The sequence below is a fragment of the Taudactylus pleione genome, unplaced genomic scaffold (genome assembly GCF_031769625.1).
Source record: "Taudactylus pleione unplaced genomic scaffold, aTauple2 ptg000897l, whole genome shotgun sequence".
Classification (NCBI taxonomy): domain Eukaryota; kingdom Metazoa; phylum Chordata; class Amphibia; order Anura; family Myobatrachidae; genus Taudactylus; species Taudactylus pleione.
The window spans coordinates 1,608,144-1,628,831 of NW_028285298.1; the positions used below are offsets into that span (position 1 = coordinate 1,608,144).

General features: G+C 44.8%; 1 protein-coding gene across 1 annotated transcript in view; it reads right to left on the bottom strand.

The window, feature by feature from the left end:
* Positions 1-885: 885 nt before the first annotated feature.
* Positions 886-20,688, bottom strand: part of LOC148474057 (uncharacterized) — a 37,768-nt gene continuing 17,965 nt past the window's right edge. The window contains exons 6-17 of the mRNA XM_088459155.1: positions 20,073-20,269; positions 18,617-18,695; positions 14,666-14,844; positions 12,467-13,171; positions 9,232-9,423; positions 8,597-8,669; positions 7,232-7,366; positions 4,854-5,077; positions 4,512-4,588; positions 4,019-4,213; positions 3,649-3,760; positions 886-1,932 (exon numbers count right to left, since the gene is read on the bottom strand). Of these exons, the coding sequence (XP_088315281.1) occupies positions 1,806-1,932; positions 3,649-3,760; positions 4,019-4,213; positions 4,512-4,588; positions 4,854-5,077; positions 7,232-7,366; positions 8,597-8,669; positions 9,232-9,423; positions 12,467-13,171; positions 14,666-14,844; positions 18,617-18,695; positions 20,073-20,269 (2,295 nt within the window). The 3' untranslated portion in view covers positions 886-1,805. The remainder of the gene's footprint in view (positions 1,933-3,648; positions 3,761-4,018; positions 4,214-4,511; positions 4,589-4,853; positions 5,078-7,231; positions 7,367-8,596; positions 8,670-9,231; positions 9,424-12,466; positions 13,172-14,665; positions 14,845-18,616; positions 18,696-20,072; positions 20,270-20,688) is intronic.

A 20,688-nucleotide genomic window follows, 5' to 3' on the forward strand; every position in this document is an offset into this window, starting at 1 on the left:
GCCCGAGTTTCTCCCCAAAGTTGTTTCCCAGTTTCAGGTTAACGAGGAAATAGTTGTTCCGGCCTTTAACTCACCGGGTCTTTCCGTGGGTGAGGCCTCTTTGGATGTTGTGCGGGCCTTAAGGACTTATGTGGACCGCACTTCTTTGTTTAGGAAGTCGGACGCTTTGTTGTCCTCTATGGCTTCTGTAAAAAGGGTTGGCCTGCTTCAAAGCAAACTTTGGCAGCCTGGATCCGTATGGCTATTTCTGAAGCTTATCTTCATGAGGGCCTACCGGTCCCTCCTTCTCTGAAGGCTCATTCCACTAGGTCTGTGGGTCCTTCGTGGGCAGCTTGACGTGGTGCCTCGGCAGTTCAGATCTGCAAGGCTGCTACGTGGTCTTCTGTCCATACCTTCGTGAGGTATTACAGGTTTGACACCTTCGCCTCTCAGGATGCTTCCTTCGGGCGGCGGATTCTCCTTTCTGCACAGGAGCGTCCCCACCCTTAAAGGATACTGCTTTGGGACATCCCCAAGGTATCCTGTGGATACCCTATGGACCCTGAAGTAGAAAATATGAGATATGGTAAGAACTTACCCTTGTTATCTCTATTTCTACGAAGTCCATAGGGTTCCACAGGACTCCCGCCCTGTCGCACCTGTGCTGCAGATGGGCTTTGCTCTGGTCACCGGTTTTCCGTCTCCCTCTGGTGAGAATGTGATTCTTGTATGTGTCCAGATCTTTGTTCTCTCTCTTCCTTCTCCTCCTCCGGCCTATGGCTTGGTAACTAACTGAGGTGCCTTGGCCTGGGGGCGGGGTATAGGAGGGGGACCTAGTGCATCCTGGGAGGCTGAAAGCTTAACTCTTTGGTGCCCTGCGACTGACGTCACACCTATACCCCAAGGTATCCTGTGGAACCCTATGGACTTCGTAGAAATAGAGATAACAAGGGTAAGTTCTTACCATATCTCATATTTTTGCAGCCTCTTCCCAAAACTTCTAAACCGCTTCTAAATCGTCCAGTTACAAATGGCGAGGAACCAGCGCACCAGACTACGCCGATTCTGCCAGTTCCAGGAAAATATCACAATTTCGATTCTGTTTTATTAGCTCTGTTAATGGAATCCCTCCACCAACTAAAGAAAAGGGGTAAAGACTTCGCTCTTATGCCCAGTGCTCCGGAGCTGCAGATCCCAATCTATTATTTTATTTTTAAAACAATTATTTGTCACATTTCATGTTCTATAACCAACATGTACAGTATCACTGTTCACCAGCGACCATTAACGCGTGTAATCTAGGTTGTTCTTCTAAGCAAAGCAGCGTCCGCTCATCTGAAATGAATAAAGTCACAGAGAAAGCTGATGATCTGCGCCGAATAATTAATAATTGTGGATAAATAAAAAGGAAAATAAAGGCTACTGCTACAGACAGGCAATTGCACTTTACAAGAATAACGTTGGGAATGCTCACTGGCACAGCCTCGCATTGCCTCACATTGTTCGTACTCAGACCTGGGCCTTACATGTTATCATACGCAGCATTGGTCAATTATTCCCTCTTTTCATCACCGTACACCACTAAATTGCCATTGTTCCTGTAATGATACGTTTTAACATCGTATGGCGCCAGCGGTTCCTCTTATCAGTTTTATTCAATGCAGAACGTGACACCAGATCTGTTTTATTGGCAATTGGAGGGGGGGTAGTTTTATTCCTAAATTTGTGGGTGTTGGGTGACAGCGACACAAGGTGAAACTATAACCCTGCTTTCCTGCGATACACAGTCTGATGGGAATTACTCATATGCAGGAATTCAGGTGCAGTCAATGGTGCGGGCGGACTCTCTGCGGAATGGCGTTGGGGGGAGGTAGGAGTCTGAATGTCACTCTGGAGTCTCCAATCAGGGCTTGGATGTCCTTGTGCAGATGTCTGGGCAGCGGCCTTTTACTCCTGGAAACAATAAGATGCTGATATTTTATACATAAAATAGGACTGTGTTTACACTGAAATGAAGAATAATATAGGACACAATCCTTCCCAACTTGAAATCTCTCTGCATATTTTATACCTGCCCCACCTGCAGTGCAAGATACTAATGGTTTTATGTTCCTAACGCTGAATCAGAATGGATACCGCTTGTTGCAGGTGGCATCCTGTGTATGTGATGCATGGACTGTTTTCTGCTACCACAAAACAAAAACCTGTTGTTTGGGAAGGAAATATTTTGTGGGCCAGGGTCAAACGGAAAAAAAACCTCACTGCCACATCAACAGGATCACAGCAACGACGCATCAGAATACATTATTACTTCTACAACAGGAATCTCGCCATGACAAATAACCCAGAGGGTGTTTTTTGTTAACAGAATTTCAGCGTCTCATTATAACCAAGACGTATGCAGACTAAGTAACCTCCGCCTTGCAGTGCACCATTATTAGAGAAGTGCAGCCACATTTGTACTGGTTTGCTATTACACATAACACGGCTCCAGTCAAAGACAGGAGGTGGAGGATTAGGAAACATGGAGGAGGAGTGAGGGAGGCGTACAAGCAGCATAGTAATTATACATTCGATGCATCGGTGCCATAACTCCATCCCAACTCCTCGTCCTCCAGGCACTGACCCTCCACTGCAGATTGCCGTACAATGGGGCCGATACATGGAAGCCGGCTGCAACTGCACTCGCACTGCGTAAACTAAACAAAATGCGGATATTCGGTCATACGCAAAGTTGCGTGAATGTGACGGCAGCGTTCCTACTCATACTCTCAGGTTAGGTTTAAACTGCGGTTACTGTAGGATTAAACTGAGCACACACACTAAACGACGTGTGCACCCAGCGATATGATCAACCCCTGGCCGACATATTGGGCAGTCTGTACACTGGGCGATCCGGTGCCCGACCGCCCGATATGCCAGCCCCCCGCTACATGGGATTGTCAGCCGCATTGCCTGATTTGACTGCATGTACAAAAGATCAAACGATGCAGCTGACGACCCCATGGGAGCTCACACTACACGATGTAGTGAATACACGCTGCACGATATTAACGATTTGTCGTTCTGGTGCATCGGAATCGGCCAAATCATTAAGAATAACGTGTAGTGTGTACCCAGCTTTAGAGTTAGGGTCAGACTGTGGTTAGGTTAGGGTAATGCTATAGTTAGGTTTAGGGTTAGGCTGTGCTTAGGGTAGAGTTAGGGTAAGGCTGCAGTTATGGTTAGTGTTAGGGAAGCTTAGGGTAAGGCTGCAGTTAGGGTTAGGCTGCGGTTAGGTTAGGGTAATGCTATAGTTAGGGTTAGGCTGCGGTTAGGTTAGGGTAATGCTATAGTTAGGTTTAGGGTTAGGCTGCGGTTAGGTTAGGGTAATGCTATATTTAGGGTTAGGCTGTGGTTAGGGCAAAGGCTGCAGTTAGGGTAACATTAAGGTTCTAGCAGTAGAAAAATGTTATGTCAACATGCACATTTTCTACATTGAGACCTAATCAACATTCTGCACCACACCCGCCTGTATATACAGTATGTATCACAACAGTACAGTCCAAGAAAACTCTGTTGGTTTCACATAAACTCCGAGCTCTGCTTCAGATTATGGATGCTCAAATTTAGATATAAAACTCTGTCATCAAAAAATACATTCACCGTCCAGGGGTCTCCGTATCATACCTGGGTCCTTTATTTGCTTCTATTGACTTCCCTTCTGTGGTTTTGAAACCATGAAACTGTGATAGGTCTGAACTCGGGAGGCTCCAGGATCGGTGTCGGGTCTCAAGTTGACCTAGAGACAAGCGGGATGTTGAGCTGAAATTATTTAGAAATATTAAGATTTTCACCTGTTTTTGGGTCACGTTACTGGTTTGCTAATCATGTTATGCGTATTGCCCAGAAAATCGCCGCTAATAAGAAAAATAATGGAGACAGAAGTGATCCAGCTGCTGGGTCCAGAGCCATATGTAGTCTGAGTTGCCCACCAATGCTATCTAAACTAAGTTGTGCACTGGTTCACAAATCAGTACCTATCAGATCCACATCTTACCAGCAGCACGTGACAGTAGGCTGTCTTTGTCCTTCCACTCCAGGTTCTTGGAAATTGGAGATAAACGTGACAGTATATATTCATTATTGGTCAGGGGGCATTTTCCAGAAAAGTTACACAACTTTCCATCTCCGCTTTTTACAGTTCCTGTGATGTCCCAAGCGTTGATCTTCATGTTCTTGTGTCTGTACCTCACTAAGGGACATGCCAAAATCATAGGAAGATAGCTGATTAGCACGCCTGCCCCTACAAATCGCTGTATATTACACAGGATACATTGATGACACTTGTTCTCATAGAATATAACACGTGCACCGTCAATCAGGTTGAATCTTGACCTCAACGCGTTTCATTATTAACTGACATCATGAGACCCTGAAGAAGTCAATTTATGCTGAAAAGCATTTAGGTCAGTATTCTGCACCAACTTCATTTTTTGGTCATTTACTTCTAATGTCGCTATATATCGTACACTGAACTGGGTCACTGGTACCTTTCACCGGCTGTAGTGTTTTCTTGTGATTCAAACTTCTTTCCTTATCCAAAACTCTTGAACACTCTTGGGCGAGTCTGTGTGCAAGACAAGCATCTTTATTAGAGATTGCAATGTGTCTGTGCAGTTCAGTGACATTTGCTGTAGATATTTTCCGTGTTCTGAAGACACAGGATAGTACACGCATTTGGCTCTCCAGCACTTCTGGAACTACAGGTCCCAGCATTGTCAGAAAGAGCAGCTTGCCTACACTTAGGCATCCTGTGGACCCGCAGCTGTTATGGCACTACAAGTCCCATTTCATATCTGCTATATTTATGTTAAGTTGTAGATGAAACTTACGTTGACTTGTTGTGCCGATCCTCAGCTGGTGGCCGTATAAGCTCACTCTCAGTCTTGGCTCTTCCGTTCAGCAGGTAGTCCGCCTCCAGACTGCAGAGAGACGCAATGGGTGTCAGCCTAAACCCCAGCGCACTTTGAGGCTTCCTGGTGTCCGGGGACAGACAGGGCTGCATGGGCTGGTCACACGCGCCGTCTAACGTCTTTAACGGGGTCGGCTGTGAAGGCTGCATAGAAGGTATAAAGCAAAATAGTGAGAACCAACGTACAGCAATTCAGTATTATAAAACTATGTTTTGTATTTTACAGTTTTTCTTAAGACACACATTATGTTTTATTAATTAAATCATGAGACATTCCCTATTGTGGGAGTTAATACATAGTGTTTAATTTTCCTGAAAATGTTTTCAATGTTGAAATGTAATTGTGGTGCAGGAGCTTCTCACGACCAGTAGGTGGTGCGATGACCTTTGCTACTTATGGAATGCATCTGCATTTTGTAACTTTTAAAAACTCTACATAGCCAGTAATAGCAACAGCAACATCTACAAGATACAGGACAGGGGTGGCACTCCAGCTACTGTGGAACTACACATCCCAGCTTCAACCTGACAGTTTTAGCATGTTCAAATGGCAAAACTGTGGCACGGCATGCTGGGATGTGTAGTTTCAGAGCAGCTGGAGTGCTGAGCGTTGCCCTTTCCTATCATAGAACATCGCAAATCATTATACTCAATAAAAAGGTAACTTTTCACACAGTGACAAATATGAAAATGGGAGGCACAGTAATTCATATGTTTTGCCTGTGTTTGCATGAGGTTCCTCCAGGTACAGATGTGTCCACATACATCTTACCTCCGTGCGGTACAAGACGCGTTAAACAGAATGTGGGAGTGCTGTGCAACTCGGTAGCGCTGAGTATCTTTTTGTTCAACTTTTTAGTTTCAAATGTGTCTTATTCGCAATGCGATGCCAATAGAACGCACAAGCAGCTTCCGCTGATTAAAATGATATGCGGCATGCCTATATTCTGTATGAGAAATGCTACGTAACAGTGTCACAGCCGCTGCGGGTGTATCTGTATGAGAAATGCTACGTTACAGTGTCACAGCCGCTGCGGGCGTATCTGTATGAGAAATGCTACGTTACAGTGTCACAGCCGCTGCGGGTGTATCTGTATGAGAAATGCTACGTTACAGTGTCACAGCCGCTGCGGGTGTATCTGTATGAGAAATGCTACGTTACAGTGTCACAGCTGCTGCGGGTGTATCTGTATTAGAAATGCTACGTTACAGTGTCACAGCCGCTGCGGGTGTATCTGTATGAGAAATGCTACGTTACAGTGTCACAGCCGGTGATGGTGTATCTGTATGAGAAATGCTACGTTACAGTGTCACAGCCGCTGCGGGTGTATCTGTATGAGAAATGCTACGTTACAGTGTCACAGCCGCTGCGGGTGTATCTGTATGAGAAATGCTACGTTACAGTGTCACAGCCGCTGCGGGTGTATCTGTATGCGAAATGCTACGTTACAGTGTCACAGCCGCTGCGGGTGTATATGTATGAGAAAAGCTACGTTACAGTGTCACAGCCGCTGCGGGTGTATCTGTATGAGAAATGCTACGTTACAGTGTCACAGCCGCTGCGGGTGTATATGTATGAGAAAAGCTACGTTACAGTGTCACAGCCGCTGCGGGTGTATCTGTATGAGAAATGCTACGTTACAGTGTCACAGCCGGTGCGGGTGTATCTGTATGAGAAGTGCTACGTTACAGTGTCACAGCCGGTGCGGGTGTATCTGTATGAGAAAAGCTACGTTACAGTGTCACAGCCGCTGCGGGTGTATCTGTATGAGAAATGCTACGTTACAGTGTCACAGCCGCTGCGGGTGTATCTGTATGAGAAATGCTACGTTACAGTGTCACAGCCGATGCGGGTGTATCTGTACGAGAAATGCTACGTTACAGTGTCACAGCCGATGCGGGTGTATCTCTTATAAGAAATGCTATGTTACAGTGTCACAGCCGATGCGGGTGTATCTGTATGAGAAATGCTACGTTACAGTGTCACAGCCAATGCGGGTGTATCTGTATGCGAAATGCTACGTTACAGTGTCAGCGGCTGTGACTTTGCATGCAGATACAGTCACAAACAGAATGTTTGTGCGTCCTATTCACATAATGTTACGAATAAGTCGCATTTGAAAGTAAAAGTCGCACAAAAACTCGCTTGGCACTGGCTCGACTAGATTGGCTGTTTTATTCGCAAGGAAGTAAGATGTATGTGGACACATCTGTACTCCGGCTGAACTGATAAACATAATCTGATGGTACAGCGCTGTGTAATATGTTGATAATATATAAATGAAAGATATATATGACCATAGAATTCTTTTGCGGAGACATCTCTGTCTTCTTCTCATGGCTGGTTTCAGTCTGGTCCGGACATATCCTATTCTCCCTTTGCTGGATATTTTTGTCTGTCTGTCCCGATGGTACACCGCACGGTGATGAGGGCTGCACAATGCAAAGACAACAGTGGGTTAGTGGGGAGTAGTGGCGCCTTCTGTACTCGGCGCTTACCCAGTGCCGTGTAACAACTCGCCACTTGGTAAGACTGTGAAGTGTCTTTGTCACCTTCTACATTTTGTAAGAGATCTAATCAGGGCCGAAACTAGGATTTTTGTCACCCGGGGCAAGGCCATAATTTGGCGCCCCCCCAAAAAAAATACAACAAAGAGGATGAAAAGGGTGTGTGGTTTTGTGACACAGTAATGCCCCTTACAACACATTATGCAACACAGTAATGCCCCTTACAATACATTATGCAACACCGTAATACCCCTTACAACACATTATTCCACAGTAAAGGCCCCCTTTACATTATGCCATAGTAAGGCCCCTTACACATTATGCCACAGTAAGGCTCCTTACACATTATACCACATTAATGCCCATTACACATTATGCCACAGTAAGGCCCCCATCTCCCTTCTCTTACCTGCCGAGGCCGCGCGGTGAGTGAGCTCAGGGTGGCACGGGACAGGACAGGGCTGCCACACGCTGGGGAACTATCAGTACTACCGTCATTGTAATGTGGCGCCGCTCGCGAACCAATTGGAGCTCACGGACTGGCAGCCTCTGCTGATTGGCTGCCAGTCCGCGAGCACTGATTGACTTGCAACCGGCACCACATTAGACTGACAGTGTCTCTGTGCCTCTCAAGGCCGGGATGCAGCTCCAAACCCACAAGAGCAGCAACCTAGCCTCCCAGCAGCCTCTCCCCGGCACCCAGGTCACGTGCCCCCTTAGCCCCCCCTAGTTCTGCAGTCCTGATCTTATCAAATGTAGATAAAAGATTAAAATTCGCCCATTGCCTACAGGCCGGGGAAACAGAGCAATTTGAGGGCCCTGTCCCGCATTCCCGATCGGTACTGAATTTTCCAGATCGGAAGGACAATTGGCGAGGGAAGTCATATTCACAGAGACGGAACCAGGGCAGCCCTTTGCGTCCGTAGTTATGGGAACGCCCCCATGACTGTGCACATGACCAAATCCCATCTGGAGCACCTGCAGCTATCCCGCGCATGTTGCTACAAATGCTGAGACGTATGCATTTAGAAGACCACCAGGACGACCAGGATATATTATTAAACGTGCACATACTTCTCAGCCACAGCTGAACTGTGATATATTACTCACTGATCTGAGCAATGGCCCCTTGTTGTTCGCCTCGCGTGTTCTCACCTGACTTGATGACCGTTGAATCACTAGAGGGCCTTCGCCTAATTCCGTAGACCAGGATGTCACTGACTCTCTCCTAGATAAACAAAGAAAGGGACACACACAAGTGTTCATAGCTACAAATGCAAATGTTCTTTGTGACATCAACTGCCTAGTTTTGCACAAATGCAGGCGGTTGTACGGGCAAGCTCTTCCCGGATTTGTGAGCCAAGATCATCTGCAGGGGTGTAAAACTCTGCACTCTCTGATAGGACAAGTTGGGCGGATTGACATGCCTAGCTTGGTGCGCCTAGTTTTGTTCACTATGGAAGTGTGAAGTAGTAATACAAGATTTCATTTTGCAGCACGCGCCTATTTATATGGGCTAGCAGATGCTGAGAGGGCTTATTTAGTTGTAGACGTAAATTAACCTAAATTGAGCAGTTTACACTCTACAGTTACCGACTTCCAGGGGGTTCATTTCAAGGGCCAGAAGTGGGCGTGTATCTTTGATTGTGCCAAGTGCGCAAATAGAGAAGAATTGTGGGTAGTTTTGCGGTTCGCAAAAGACCCTTAGAAGGGGGGGGAAGACCTTACATACGACCTACTGTATGACTTATTGTTTAACAGATAATATTGTATTATACAGGGACTGATACCGTGATCTGTTAGCCAGGATTTTGCCGTCTCCTTTTGACTTGCTGTTCTGCCTGCTCATGACCAGCCTCAGGCTCTGGCTTTTGGTGAGAGAGCTTCTCCTCGGCACCTCTGACCGGGGCTGTTTCTCACTTTGATCCGGGGTTTCGGTGGTCGGTAAACTGGCCGCGTGCCGGTTGCTTCCAGTTTGGTTCCTATAAAGTAATATCATTAGGATAATGCGAATAAGACATAGGTTCTCAGACTCGGTCCTCAGGACCCCAAACAGTGCATGTTTTCCAGGTCTCCTCACAAAATCACAAGTGAAATAATTCGATACGCCTGTGGATCTTTAAAATGTGTCAGTGAGTAATGAAAACGTGACCTGTTTGGGGTCCTGAGGAACGAGTTTGAGAACCACTGGATTCGGATGATGGGGTCACGTAGTTGTCTGTTATTATCCACCCACTCTAAGCCACCATGTCACAGAGCTGTGTGCGCGATCTAGATCCACACACAAAACTTCTGCTTTCCATATAATTCCTTTAATTCGGGACACGTGAATTACACAGGTTCTGTGGCTGATTAAAACCAGGTGAAATGGAGACTTGAGGTCAGGCAGCCACAGAATGTAATTCATATGTATCCCGAATTAAAGGGATGATATGGAAAGCTTATTTATAGAGATTTATATTTAAACTGGATGTCAGAGGATTATCCTCAGTCAGATTAAAGCTTTACTGCTGGAAGCCATGACTGTAATAAATGCCGATAGACATAAAACGAGATTTAGCTGTATCAAATATCACTATGGGGGAGTAGTATCAAACCAATCAGACTCTACCTCTTATTTTTAAGGCTGAGGGCGGTATTCAATTAATTTTGTGTCCGCAATTTAATTTTGCCTGCCCGACTTTCCGCCTACATCGTGTGTTTTGGACGCGGAAACTGATCGTGCACGCCCCCGCTTTTCGCCCTATTCAATTCCAAACCAAACGAAAACGGGACCCGGCGAATCTGAAACAGGCGGAAAGTGGTGTCAGAAGTGGGGAAATCAGCCTGAACCCCCCAAAAAGATGCACGAACATTGGGGTTCAATATAGATGATTACTAATAGCCCTAATAAAGCTATTTTGGGTACTTAAGTTTGGACAATTGCTTGCTATTAGCGTCCTTAGAAAAGTGGTGAGGAATGGCATTTAGCAGTATTTTTTGGTGATATAAGTAGTCATGTCATATTTGTGGTATTTGAAAATGGGTGCAAGCATATTTTAAAGTTGCTAAAGTGAAGTGTGAAAAAACGTGAAGCAAGCACCTGCAATCCCCAAAACACCTGGCCCATACTTGGGGACCCCCAAGAAGTCTATTTCGCTAGTTTTTATGCTTGTCCCCCCACTCTTTACCTTTTTGCCCCCAAAATGAAAGTACTTTTTGGGGTGTTCTTAAGGGTTTTTTTTGTAATTTTTTGACAGTTGTCCTATGGGGGGCTGTCCCAAGGGTTCTGAGTGGTTTCCCCACCTTTACACCCCAAAATTCAGAGGCAAATCTTTTTCTCCTATTACATTGCATTGACTTTCCGCGTACGCGAAAAGTGGCTGGAATTGAATACGGAGATAAGTTTCCGCCACGCGAAAAGCACCGATCCGCGATACTTTTCCACGGATCTCGGCTTATTAAATACGGCCCTGAATTAGATAAATGATAGCTACAATCTGATTGATTGCTCTCCACTTGTCCGCTTTGGAAGTTTTGATACATCTCCCCCTATGTGCCATACAGCCAAGTCTGTGTCCTGACCCATATTAATTCAAGTAAATACAACATATCAATTCCCCAGTAATCAATGTGATCGCTGAGGCTCTGTAGGAAGTGATGTCATAAAGACTTGAAATTTACTCATAACGTTGCAACAACTCTTTATGCTAATGCAGTAGCAGGATACATCAATTGAGGAGGATTGCCAGCTCACAAAACGTCCTTTCCGGGTGGGGTTATTTATCTACTAGCATCCAAGGGGGGTAAATTTACTAAGTGGCAGGTTTGAAATCCCATTGGTTTTTGTGGCGGTTTACAGATAGGATTGCAGACTGCAGATTCACGATCAAAAAACACCGTAAAATAGAACACTGAATGACTATCAATGTTTTTACCATTATAAAGTATAGAAACCCCAGATTTACTGAGTGACATGTTTAGAACGTGACATGCGCAAGTGGGTGTCTTAAGAATGGCTGGTGGGAGTCTGCATACACAAAGTGATCGCACGCCAAGACATAGTGGGCATGCTTATGCCTCGCCGTGAGATCGCCTGCCTTGCTGGGCGTGCGCTGGATTTGCATACGCTGGGAGCAAGCAGGTCTGAATGAGCTCCTAAGATCGGAGTAGGTTTTTTTTATGTTAAAAAACAACAACGTGGGAATCCCCAAATTTCATAAGCAGCACTGGGTTATTCTGTCTAGACTGGAAGTAAAAAATAGGGTATGGGGGGGTAATGGCATTAGGAGCCCCTTATTTTTCACCAACCAGCACTAGGCTGAAACAGCCATGGCTGGTGACACTATGGCAGGGAGACACTCAGTGTGGGGTCCCCCTGCCATAATATTCGCCATCCCTAGCATGAAAGTCTAAAGGAAGCAAAGTCTAAAGGAATCAAAGTGTAATGGAATCAAAGTCTAAAGGGAAGAAGTGAGACAGGAGGTGTGGGCTGTCTAGGACATGCTGATAGAAAGTAGGATGTTGCAGAAAGTATTGGTGAGGTCAGGAAGCTACATGAGTCAGGGTAATCTTCTCAAAAATGGCAGTATTCAGTTACCCATTAAAGCTTGATAAATGGGTGCAGAGTCAGATGAAGTAAGGTAGAGAGTTCCAGAGAAAAGGTGCAGCTATAGAGAAGTCCTAGAGATGCCGATGCAGAGGAAGTGATAAGAGAGGCCGTATGTAGGCTACACATCTTGAGACAAGTATATTGTGTGGATGGACTATAGATAAAGATTACATATGTACAGTTGGGCATTGAATATGGCTTTTCAAGATAAGTATAGTATTTTTGTATTTTATTCTGGGTGGTAGAGGGGGCTAGTGCAATGAGAAGTAGACATTCATTTCATGAATACTCATGTTTAAATAGTCTCTTAAATGAAGAGAGTGACGAGAAAATGGAGATATCGTAGGAAGTTGCCAGTGCCAACATGCTGGTGAATGACACCTTTTGACGGTTGCAGTGAAAATACATCTTGCCATGATCAGAGTGTTACCTACTTGTTCAGGTTGCTGTATTCATCTCTAGCGGTGCGCTTGGTGACAGGGCGACTCTCGAAACGGCCCTCGCTTGTGATTGCACTCACAGTACAGGTGTACTCGGTGTTGGGCGTAAGACGTCGGGCCGTATAAGACCGCTCTGTGCCTAAGTACACCGACTTCCCATCCACACTCAGTTCATAATTGAAAAATTTGCCGATAGGGTCTTTGGGCACTTCCCACGTGATGAACATCTCGCTTCGACCAATGACGTAGACAGTGAGTTTGTCTGGAGTGTGGTCTCCTCTGTCCATTGTTCTGGTGACCAAGGAGACCTTTTGACTGTGGCCCCTTGAGTTACAGGAACACACACTGAAAGTGTAACTGGTGGAAGGGGATAAACCCCCAACAATACAGCTCAGATCCGATGTGGTCTCCACAAGCATCTCATCTCTATAAACTACGTAATATTTAATGTGTGTACTGGAGTTTGCTGGTGGACTCCAGCTCAGCTTTACTTTTTTGGCTGTACGTCCTACCGCTTGGAATTCCGTGGGGCAGCCGGGCAATGGTTCCTCCACAGTCACGGAGGTGATGGGACTGTCTTTGCTCTGGTCGCCTTCGGTTTTCATGACAATTTTAAGATGGTGCTGACCGGGATTGCAGTGTGGGAGTACATAGGAGAATGAAGATCCCTGGTACAAGAGCTTGTCACCATCAAATAGACTGTGGACACAAGATTAATGGCTGTGAGTTACTGTTAACGCTGTCACTTATTTAATACTGTGGATGAGAGCAGAGGACAAGGATTGGGGAGGTTTTGCACAAGCTACTATAGATTTTCTCAGATGTCCCAATTTTATTCTCTAGGCTGTTGAGATCTGGAACCGGACACTATACTGAGGAGAAGATGTGGTTGGGAAGTTTTGTATGTTTTAAAAAGGACAGGTGAGGAGAAATTAGAGGAACTTTTTTTTTTTATATATATATATATAATGGAGCATTAGGGGTATATTTACTAAAGTGCGGGTTTATAAAAGTGGAGATGTTGCCCATAGCAACCAATCAGATTCTAGCTATTATCTTCTAGAATGTTCTAGATAAATAAGTAGAATTTGATTGGTTGCTATGGGCAACATCTCCACTTCTACAAACCCGCACTGTAGTAAATATACCCCTTAGTGTCAGACTCAAACTTATTGTCAGGATTTAGGGGCATATTTATCAAAGGGAGCCACACTTTTGGGGCTTAAATCAGGGGGTAGATTTTACTAAAGCTTGTAAAACAGAAAAGTGCTTGTGTTGCCCATAGCAACCAATCAGATTCTACTTATTGATCTAGAACCTTCTAGAAGATAATAGCTAGAATGTGATTAATGTCTATAATTTTCTAGAATGCAGTAGAGAAATGTAAGCTATAACCTGATTGGTTGCTATGGCAACAACACCACTTTTCAGTTTTGATTTAGGCGCGTCTAATATATTATTGTGGCTACTGCTGGTATAAATTATAAACACCTGCTGACGAGTCTCCACCGGCCATTTGCCTGGGGAAGCCTGTTTATAGAGCCTAATGGAGTGTACACACTGGGCGATTAAAATGAAAGATTAAACTATTACGATATCGTAAACGTTTAATCGTTCATTAATTGTGCTGTTCAGTGTCAAAAACGACCAGCGATGCGCGCTGTACTGTGAGTGCAATCACAAGCGAGGGCCGGTTGGTCGTTTTCGACATTGTTCATCTTCGGTACATGCTGCCCGATGTGGACTATGACGTTATCGTTATAGTTCGATTGTTCAGCTTGTACATGCTGAGCGATCAAGCGATAATGACCCTGCTGATCGTTGATAGTTTCAAAATCTTTTGCAAAAAAAAAGGTGGTGTACTAAGTTGAAAAAGATCAAAGATTGATCTTGAAAGATCAGCGATATCGTTCATGTTGCTGATCGCCCAGTGTGTATCCTCCGTTAGGGTGACGGTAACAAAAATGACAATAAATAAATAAAAAACTATTAATGCCGCAAATTTTTTTTTTTTTGCACCTCTCCCAAAATATACATTTATATTCTGGTAAATATAACTGTGATGGTAGATATAGCATTATATATATATATATATATATATATATATATATATATATATATATATATATATATATATATATGCTATATTACCACTACCTACAATATATTAGATGTATATAATGGGGTACTCACCTGTAAATCACAAAAAGGCCGCTCTTTGGTTTATGTTCCTCCCAGCTCACTATTACAGAGCCGGACTCCAGGATCTTCGCGGTAGGGGCCGCAGGTTGGGGAAGACGCTGGAGGTTCTGTAATGTCATCTCCACCTCTTCCAGCAACTCCTCCCCCGCCCTATGCGATGTGGCAACCACCTGAGGTAAAAACATGGCTGTCACAACAGCAATGCACCAACACAGCACCTGCAGTCATACATGGAGACACTTGAATGATGTACTCCGGCTCGGGTTACTCCTGGAAGGAGATGTGGGGGGCCGAGCGCTATAAATTGCAATTGAGCAGCAGGGCAGGTCCGCGGTGATACAATCCACAAAACGCGTCACCAAGTCCCTGGACTTCCCACTACACTGGGGAATTGAGTGGGATTTGGGAATTGGGATTGTGAACGGCGTCGGGATTCCGGTGCCGGTAATGCAAGCGTCAGCATCCCGACCGCCGGGATGCCGAATGCATCACTTCTGTTTTACATTGACAAGTAGAAAAAAAAATTGGGTTTAATGAACTTTAATATTAATATGTATTTGACACTACAATCTTTCTGTAATCATTTCACACCTTTACTTTGTGCTGCTGGGGACCCTGCTCCTTTCACTATATTAATCTGTGTCTGTGGCTTCCTATTGTCGGGTAGCCTCCCCCACACCCCCCAGAAGTGTAGGTGTTTCTCCTGCATCTCGCCCACTTCCTAGTGAAGTGTCTTACTCGCATCACAGACGCAGCGTAACACTAATCACCGTGTACTACAGGCGCTGGTCTGCGGGTTTAACTGCACAGGAGTTAGCTTTACCAACATACAAAGCCAGAGATGATGCGCAACGGAACTTCAGACTACAAATGTTGTACATCACATTGATCGGAGCAAGCTAGCAGTGTCGTTCTGTCGCTTCCAGATATAAAATAAATAAATATATATACGGGTTGAGTCTCCCATATCCAAATATTCCGAAATACGGAATATTCCGAAATACTGAATTTTTTGGGCTTGACTGAGAAAATTAAACCTTTGATTTTTGATGGTTCAATGTACACAAACTTTGTCTAAGGCAAAAATTATTAAAAATATTGTATACAATTACCTTTAGGCTGTGTGTATAAGGTGTATATGAAACATAAATGAATTTCATTTCTGTACACAAACTTAGCTTGAGCCACAAAATTATTGAAAATATTATATAAAATGACCAGCAGGCTGTGTGTATAAGGTGTATATAACACATAAATGCATTCTGTGTGTATATTCGGGTCCTATTCCCAAGATATTTCATTATGATATGCACATATTCCAAACTACGGAATATTCCGTTATCCAAAATACCCCTGGTCCCAAGCACTTTGGATATCGGAGACTCAACCTGTATATGTATGTATATATATATATATATATATATATATATATATATATATATATCAGAGGTGCACGCTATTTGCGTGCGCTTGCTCTGAATCAGGGAGTCCCTATCTTTTTAAATTCCGGCCTCCAGGCCGCTCGCAAAGCTGTGGGTGACCACCCACAGCTTGTGCAAGCGGCCTGGCGATGGTCGAGATTATCGCTACCATCGGCATTGCGAGGAGACCCTTGTGGTAGGGTCTCAGCACTCGCAATGCCGAGTGGACTTCCAGCTCTAATAGAGCCGGAAGCCCACTACTGATATCACGAGTGATGTCAGTAGGGACGCCCACCAACAGCAGGCGTTCCTTCGGGAATGCCTCCATTTGTTCAGCCACCCCCCCTGCCAGCCTACAAAACGGGGCGAGCTGTTGATCAACATCGACAGCCGCCCCGTTTTGCTGCGAGCTCCGGAGCGAGTGAAGGTCTCACTCGCTCTCGGGCTCGCGCACTGGGCCACCATCGACCCGCTTGTGGTCTGAATCAGGCCCTAAATCCATCACTAAATACAACAAATCAACAAGAATTTATCTAATTTGATTAGACCGTTATAAATGTCTGCATTTATATGGGCAGCACAGACGGTGTAATGGTTAGCATTACTGCCTCACAGCACTGAGGTCATTGGTTCGATACCCACTACGGCCCTAACTGTGTGGAGTTTGTATATTCTCCCTGTGCTTGCGTGGGTTTCCCCCGGGTACTCCGGTTTCCTCCCACACTCCAAAAATATACTGGTAGGTTAATTGGCTCCTAACAAAAATTACCCCTAGTGTGTATGTGTGTGAGCATGTGGTAGGGAATATAGATTGTAAGCTCCACTGGGGCAGGGACGGATGTGAATGGCCAAATATTCTCCGTAAAGCGCTGCGGAATATGTGTGCGCTATATAAATAACTGGTAATAATAATAATATACTGTGAGAAAGGAATACAGAGAAAGACAGACTGTTACTTTACACATTATCCTTACAGCCCCGGTGGCTTGGTGGGTATCTGCAAACTCCCCACTGTTCAGAAGGAGTAGTGGAGACACATAACTGCCGCCAAGCTGATGAGGCGATTGGTGTACAAATGCAGGACTCGGATAATGGGGGGAGGGCACGCTGAATGGCTCAGTAAGACAATATTTACACCTTATTATCCTGTTCTCTAGAATTGTGTCCCTCAGTGACACAATAGTGTTTCCTCCCAGGATAACCATGGTGACCTTCGTTGTGGTGACCCGCCAACCATTACTAACAATCAGGTTCTACCCTGTGACTATGGCAATGCCCGTAAAATATTTATGGGCCAATTCTCCATGGAGACCGGAGACACTGTGGGGGGCTGCAGGTCACCAAAACACTCTGCAGGCGCAGACCTGAATGTGTGCTCTTTGTCACCGTGCAGTCACACAGACAATGGCGCAAGGAGAAAGTCGCTCTGTCACTGTTTGGTTCCAGCTGTTATTTGTCCTGTGACGTTTTACCGACTTGCTGGATGGAGAAGATCCCTCGGCTCAGTCAGCCGCAAACTGCCATGTTCTGATTAACGGAAATTACTAGTGACTTGTACAGAAAAGTACAGCTTTGTAATATTGTACGTAAAAATGTCCACAATTTGTCTGCATTGGAGACACTTGAGGCTTACGTGGTTTAGAAGGTGTCGAGAACTTGTTCCGCAACACAAAACCTATATTTTTGTATAGGTGGGCGCAATGTTGCCCCTATCCTGTAGCATTCAGCAAAGCTTGCGATCAGGGCCATAACGAGGGGTGTGCGACATGGGCTTCCTGCCGAGTACGCCAAGCCGAGGGTACCCTTTTGCAGGTTGTAATATTTTCCTTCTCCCCGGCAGTGTTTTATGACTTCACATTGTCATCTACTCATGACATTGAGTTTTATGCCTGACAGTTAGATCTATTCCCAATATGACTGCTCTTACAATATATGTAAATAAATGTAAGTTTACAGAAAATATGATACCCAAAATCTTAGAGATTTCTGGGCATAAAGGACAATAAAAAGTATGTATATTAGGAAAAAATATATATCTTCATGCTACCCCAATCCTAACAATATATTTTTGTTTTTAACCTCCACGAGCTCCCGTGACTAGTAATCTGGTGTGGGGCCCTTCCTTCGTGGCCCCTGCCTATTTACTCAATTCAGCAGAATTTATTTAAAGAGAACCTCTGCTGCTTTGCCTCCATATTGAGCAGCGGAAGGAAGGATCGTACTTACGGGTTGATGTAACCGGTAGCCCTAGACTGGAAAACCATCCAATCAGGAACCAGATGTCGGAGGCAGATCAGCAGAGGTCCTCACTACTGAAAGCTCTGCTGAAATGAGCAACCAGGGGGCGCTCTAGAGGTGCTACCTCTACCTAAGCACTGTAGTGGGGAAAGGCGGTGCCGTAGGTTCCTTTCTGGAATGAAAGTAACAAGGTAAACCCTTTTCGATGCTGTCACAGAGAACACAATGCTGATACGGTAGAAGTCATTCTTATAATAACTTAAAAAGATTACTGGTATTTTACCTTAAGGACTGTCTCCAGAACAGAGTGCTGGCGAAGTCTCACAACTCCTGCGGGATACTTGGATAGAATCTTAATGGTTCTACAATGATAACAGACAATAAAAGGTTATTTCTAATCCTCATCCAGAGCCTCAGATAAATCTAGGTAGTCTGTGGCCATTTCTGCAGTTACACAGGTAATTTATGCGGCAAATATATATATGTATCGGTACTATGCAGGTTTTGGATGCTGGTGAAGACGTCTCACCAAAATCTTGCAGCAAGTTTTAAATAGAGTTCAGTGTATAACTTATTTTCATACATACGTGTTGTTTCTTTGTTGCATTTGGCTGTTAACTTTGGAGTTATGAAACATTCTCAATTTCTCATGTTTTGTTTGGCTACAAGTTGGTATAGTCCTGTAATTGTAATGCTGTGATTGGCTGCAGGTTAACCTATACCTTTGAATGCTCTAATGAACTGATTGGTTAGAGGTTGATCCCTTCCCGTTAATTTTTTAACGCTCCGATTGGCTTCAGGTTGATCTCTTAATGTGAATGTTTTTTTTTTCTTCTTTCATATATGTTTATTAAAGGAAATAAAACCCATAAACATCTCAGAAAACAATATTGTCATTGCTTAACGTATTGTGAAAGGTCCATTGAAAATAAAAACTATTATAGTAACACAGTGTTTGTTGACTGTTTTAACGCTTTGATTGGCTACAGGTTGACCTAGTAATATGAATGTTCTAATGCTTTGATTGGCTAAAAGATGATCTAGTACTAATGATGCTCTTAGCATTGTAACAGGGTGGCAGTGTGCCCTCTCCTCCTGAGCACATAATGTTGCACCAAGGGGGCAGAGCCGCTGGCACCAGGAAGTACTGCAGTACCCTGAACGTCCCGCGGATGCTTTGATCGGCTGTACAGACTGCAGGGTGTGTGCTCAGAGCATCCAACCAGCGATACTGGCGGCAGGTAGTCATTCCAGGCCCTCTGCTAGCCAGGTGCAAGGACTGTGGGTCAGCGACGGTACCACCCCCAAGACCTGTGCAAGAGCACCACTCGTACACCCCTAGTTACGGCCCTGGATGTTCTAATGCTCCCGACTGACTACAGGTTTATCTAATCAGCGGATCAATAACTGTACATTTCATGTTCAAACCACATTAACAAAAGTGTGATGTAATTTTCGGACCATAAACCGTGGTGACATCATGGATCATTCAAGTACAATATTTAGGGGTCTAGTTACTAAGCAATGTTAGGAGACAGTGAAAAGTGATAAGAAAGTGATAAGGTGCCAGCCAATCAGCTCCCAGCTGTCATCTCACAGGCTGTGTTTGAAAAATGACAGTTAGGAGCTGATTGGCTGGCGCCTTATCACTTTTCACTCTGTCTCCTAACACTGCTTAGTAAATAGACCCCTTAATTACAAAGAAAAAAAAAAAAGGGAATAGAACAACGAGTACTTACATGGCAGCGAACCAGCAGGTCTCCTGTTCCTCTGACTGCAGTAGGCGGCACAGCGTATCAAGGACCTGAGGGAAGTATTGGCTCCTCAGGACATGCTGGTGGCCGGCGTGGCTAGTCGCCAGGCAAGTGAGAGCAAAACAGGCATTTCGGCTCCCTCCGGCATCACCTCCGGACATCATTGCCTCCAGAGCAGGGATCTAGACTTATCAGGGGAGGAACACACTTACTGACGATATTACATCAGGGGCTGCAGCTCAAGGTCATAACCACAGCCATGGCAGCTGATTGTGTAGTCCTCTGTCTGGCTACAATCAGTTTCAGCATCTACAGAGAATACCAGACTTGCAGGTGTAGCTCAGGGATATGTCTCTGGTTAGTATATAATTAGTCTACTGCAATGTTGGGTATTTGTCAGGATTCTTCCCTATACACATCCTGGTTGTTGTGCTTCTTTAGGTCCTTACTGCCATATAGCTTTGTGATATACAGGGCTATGCCGCATCCTCTGGTCATAACCAATTTGCAACATGGTGTGGTCCTTACGCTACAACTAATGCAAAGTCAGTAATCTCTGCATGAGCAAACAGAAGCGACCGGCACGCCCTGTAATACATGG